Source organism: Bison bison, unplaced genomic scaffold (assembly GCF_000754665.1).
Source record: "Bison bison bison isolate TAMUID 2011002044 unplaced genomic scaffold, Bison_UMD1.0 scf7180017864153, whole genome shotgun sequence".
NCBI classification, from domain to species: Eukaryota; Metazoa; Chordata; class Mammalia; order Artiodactyla; family Bovidae; genus Bison; species Bison bison.
The window spans coordinates 1,201,648-1,206,662 of NW_011494725.1; the positions used below are offsets into that span (position 1 = coordinate 1,201,648).

A 5,015-nucleotide genomic window follows, 5' to 3' on the forward strand; every position below is an offset into this window, starting at 1 on the left:
TCGTAGGTGGATTCTTTACCAACTTTAGCCAGGAGGGAAGCCCCTTGTGTAACAGAATGCAAAAACGTGAATTTCAGAGCCACAACAGGAGACTTCAGAGGAGTTTTGTACTATGGGGAAGGTTGCTTTAGGCTATTTCTTTAAAATTCAGTTCGCAATCCCCCAACTGGCAGGCCCCCTTGTCTGAGGGATGTTTAAGTTGGGCAGAAAACTTGGGGACGTTTCTTGGAGAAACTCCATCTCCTTTCCTATTTGAACGAGGCAAGTGAGGACCAAGGTAGGAAAGTGATTAGCCTGAGGACACACAGCCTGTATCTGGATCTGAAACCCAGATCCGTGTTCTTCCTGTGCTGAGAAATGTTGCATTGCGTTTATAAGAGTGCTTACCACGGGAAGAAAGGGGATCTGAAGACAGAAAAGCAACTCTAGGTTAACCCTTGGTTATACAGAAAATGCAGCTCAAAGATCAATTTTACTCCAAGAGTCGGTGCTCTGGGTTCTGAGTAAGCTTGACCCCATTATATTCCCTTACCTTCTTCAGGGTCTAATGTTCCCTGTTTGGGAGACAGGATCAGGTTAATAAAGAAGAGAAGTCCAGTGCCAGTGCCAGGGAGTAAAAGGAGAAAGGCTGAGATGGAAGTAAGGCCAGCCACAGGTTACTCTGGATGCCAAGCCAGGTGACTGGTAGGACTGTCATGTTAAAATGGTCAGCACCCCTTTCACTTTCCCTTGCTCACACACCAAAGGCTGTATCTGCACATGTGAACACACACATACACACACATACACATACCTCACACTTGGAGTCACAGATACCCACAAGCTTATAGATCCAGCAAAGCCTCACGAATCAAAACTGCAGGGAACCACTGAAGACCTGAGCTCTGGATCCCCCATCAGTTCAAAGATCCATTTTACTCCAAGAGTCTGTGCTCCAGGTTCTGAGTAGAGTTGACCCCACTCAAAGCCCCCACCCCGACACCTGCAAGACAATGCAAAGGGGAATCAATGGAACCAGCGAGTTGAGTACCTGTGGCTTTCTTTTACTTAAAACGCTGTCCCTCACATTATTAAATAAGGGTCAAAGATTTGTAATTTTTTTTATAAAGGTGTCTTCAACATTTTTATAAATTTGTGACACCCAATTGTCAAACTCTTGAGCCACAAATGTCTGCACATTGTCTTGTGGCTGTCGCCTCTCACAGAAGTGCAACTCTCAATATAATTTCATCAAGTCAGTTAATACTGTTTAATAAATAGGCCAGAAAATTAGCTGAGAGTTTTTCTTGGCAGGATACGGCGTGCGACCAAAGTTATGGAAGATTGTCCCTTGAATCACTAAGGCAAACCTTGTTGAGCGTCATTTTACATAAAGCAATCACATAAAAAAGTTATAAATAGAAAAACTTCCAAAGTTCTCCCACAGACAGACAGGGAAATCGGAACATACCAAAAGAAAAAAAAAAAAAAGGAAACAAAACACAAACATTCCTACGACCCATTTGCTTCAAGTTCTTGATCATACAGTACTCGACATCTTTGGATATTTTACAATGTACAACTCCAAATTGCAGCCAAGAGAAAACAAAACGAACTAACCAGTCGTCTGAAAAATTGAGTTTATAAGAAGTCATTACCTTTACAAAATAAAAACAAAAGCCCCAACACCACTGGATTCTAATTTGTTCATCTTCCCTTGTTTTCTCTTAAAGTTTGGGTCAGCCCCACTCCCTTGACTGAGGAGGGGGTACGTGGGCATGTTGGCTGGTGGGTCCCAGAAGCGAAGGGCAGAGATGGAGACGGGAAGCTGAGAGGTGCTGCCCAGCAGATGACATCCGAGGACCACAGGGTGTCAGCAACAGCTCCCTCTGCTCAAAGGGCCAGAGGTGGTGTGTGGAGGCAGGGGTTTCTTCCAGCGAGTGGGGGAGCTGGGAGAGTGACAGAGTCTGTGGTCTTCTCTGGCCTTTTTGTTTTTTTTTTTGTGTTTGCTCAGGAAGAAGCCAAGGCAATAGGAAGAGCCGAAGTCTCTGTGCCCACAGCTCCAGGGTTGGGGACACCAGCCCTTGCCCACCCGCCCAGATGAACTCGCCTCCCTTCTGGCCTACTGAGAAACAAAAGCAAACTCAGCAAGAAAAGGGGCAGGGCAGGAAAGTGGAGAGATCAGGAAGGCCCCAGCTGTCTTCCTTCTCAGGATGGCTACCCACCGGAAAGCCCGGGAGAGGGGGTGGACAGCCTTCACTCACAGAGCCCTGCACGCCCGTCCTGGAGCCAAGGCTCAGACTCCCCACACCGGACAACCGGCTTCCTCTTCGGGGGGCCAGGGAGGGGCTGTGGGTGTTCAAACACAGCAATGCCAAAGCCCCGAGAAGCCCACAACCGAAAAGCGAACATATACCTGGGTAACTGGGAGCTTTGTTTCTGGGAATCAGATGGAGGGAGGCAACGGCCAGGTGTTGAGAGGTGGCCTGTCTTTCTGTGTTGGCCCCAGGAGTCCTAAAAAACTCCTTATGGCATTGCCGAGGGTATGTGGAGGTGGGGACCATGCTAGGTGGTCGTCTCCGGATGTGCCCCTAGGGGAGGTAGGATTTGGAGTTCCCCAAAGCTGCTTGGGGGCTGTGGACAAGCCACACCCAAGTCCTCTTCCTCTGTCACCCTGTCTAGCATGGCCACATTTCTCACCTGTGCTAATGTAAAGATGGTTGTGATAAAACTAAGTCCAGTAAAATAGTATCACCAGGGGCATTAAGAGTGCAAGCTCCTGCTCTCTTCAGGCTTCTCTTTGGAGGGATGGGCAGATATGAGCATGTGGGTGGGTGGGAAAGGGAAATGAAATCACCAGCCCTCTTTCACAGCAGGGAGAAACTGGGGTACAGAGGGTGAAGAGGTCCAAGGTCACAGGCCAGGGAGGGGAAAATGGGCCTGGATTCCAGGAGCCTCGCTCCTGACTCCAGGAGGCCTCCCAGCCAACAGGGCATCTCCCCTAAGGGTCCTAGGACCACCGGAGACCGGGAAAATGAAGCCATTAGAACCGAGTTAGCAGGGACTCCACTACAGAGCAGTGGGGCCCACAGGCGTGTGTCTCAGGACCCCACCCTCTTCCCTGCTCCATCCGGTCTGCATCTGGCCAAGCCACCTCCCTCCTTCTAGACCCTCACAGCTCCAAGGTGCTTTGGGACACGTGGCCTGGGGCCCCCGCTGTGATATGGGCCCCTGTGGATTTCTCTTTGAGGGCAGGGAGAGGCAGCCAGGGAGAGGCCAGGCCTTTTGGGAGAAGACACCCATCTCAGACACCAGCAAAGGGGAGGCAGCTGCCTCAGGAGGCCCGGAAAATACCACTCCTGCTGCTATTTTTTTTTCTTTTTCTTTTTTTTTTTTCCTTTTGAAATAAAAAGTTCAGACCCATCGGATGGGGCAGGTGGGCCTGGGGGGGGACGGGGAAGCAGGACCGGGGTGGACAAGGACCAGCCTAATTGTTGGCTTCAGACATGGAGGCCACGTGGTTGAGGCCGGCGAGCCCCGGGAGGCCGGCCAGGCCCGCGGCCCAGGGGTCGGGCAGCGGGAAGTAGGGCCGCGCGGCGGCCACGTTCTCGGCCAGCGCAAAGGCCAGGAGGCCCCCCGCGTTCCGCTCAGCCTCGAGCTGGGCGCGCCCGAACAGCTTCATCTGCGTCTCCTCGAACTGCCGCTCCAGCTCCTGCAGGCTCAGCGCGCCCTTGGGCGCGGCCAGGAAGTGCGTTGGGCGGGGCGTGGGGCCCGGGAGGCACGACGGCGGCTCCGCCCAGGTCGGCCGCCCACGTCGCCAGCGGCGGGGGCATCACGAGGCCGCCTTCTCTGGGGCCGGGCCGCCGGGCCCGAAGAGCAGGCTGGCGGCTCTCCAGGCCGCGGGTTTGCGGCCGCGCCGGGGCCGGGCCATGCGGCAGCTCTGGCGCTTGATGTGGCGGTGCAGGTGGTCAGAGCGCGTGAAGCTCTTGTAGCAGAACTCGCACTGGTAGGGCCTCACGCCCGTGTGGATGCGCATGTGGTTCTTGAGGTCGTAGTTATGCACGAACTTGGCGTTGCAGTGGATGCACAGATAGGGCCGCTCCCCCGTGTGCTTCCTCATGTGGATTTTCAGCTTGTCCTGCCTGCAACACAGAGCCAGAGTCAGTCCCTGCCTGCAACCCCCGGGGCCGCCCCGGCTCTCTGCTGCCCTCCCTCCAGAACCAGCCAAGGCTCCCTACTGCCGTGGTGTCAACGCCCAGGAATGGGACCCCGGCTAGAATTTACCTTCAACTACGACATGGAACAACAGACTGGTTCCAAATAGGAAAAGGAGTACGTCAAGGCTGTATACTGTCACCCCGCTTATTTAACTTCTTTGCAGAGTACATCATGAGAAATGCTGGGCTGGAAGAAGCACAAGCTGGAATCAAGATTGCCGGGAGAAATATCAATAACCTCAGATATGCAGATGACACCACCCTTATGGCAGAAAGTGAAGAGGAACTAAAAAGCATCTTGATGAAAGTGAAAGAGGAGAGTGAAAAAGTTGGCTTAAAGCTCAACATTCAGAAAATGAAGATCATGGCATCTGGTCCCAATCACTTCATGGGAAATAGATGGAGAAACAGCGGAAACAGTGTCAGACTTTATTTTTTGGGCTCCAAAATCACTGCAGATGGTGATTGCAGCCATGAAATTAAAAGACGCTTACTCCTTGGAAGAAAAGTTATGACCAACCTAGATAGCATATTGAAAAGCAGAGACATTACTTTGCCAACAAAGGTCCGTCTAGTCAAGGCTATAGTTTTTCCAGTAGTAGTCATGTATGGATGTGATAGTTGGACTGTGAAGAAAGATGAGTGCCGAAGAATTGATGCTTTTGAACTGTGGTGTTAGAGAAGACTCTTGAGAGTCCCTTAGACTGCAAGGAGATCCAACCAGTCCATTCTAAAGGAGACTGGTCCTGGGTGTTCTTTGGAAGGAATGATGCTAAAGCTGAAACTCCAGTACTTTGGCCACCTCATGCGGAGAGTTGA

General features: G+C 51.9%; 1 protein-coding gene across 1 annotated transcript in view; it reads right to left on the bottom strand.

The window, feature by feature from the left end:
* Positions 1–1,268: 1,268 nt before the first annotated feature.
* ZBTB7C (zinc finger and BTB domain containing 7C) overlaps positions 1,269–5,015 on the bottom strand; it is a 305,176-nt gene continuing 301,429 nt past the window's right edge. Inside the window, 3 exon segments of the mRNA XM_010840968.1 lie at positions 1,269–3,760; positions 3,762–3,817; positions 3,820–4,213. Of these exon segments, the coding sequence (XP_010839270.1) occupies positions 3,467–3,760; positions 3,762–3,817; positions 3,820–4,213 (744 nt within the window). The 3' untranslated portion in view covers positions 1,269–3,466.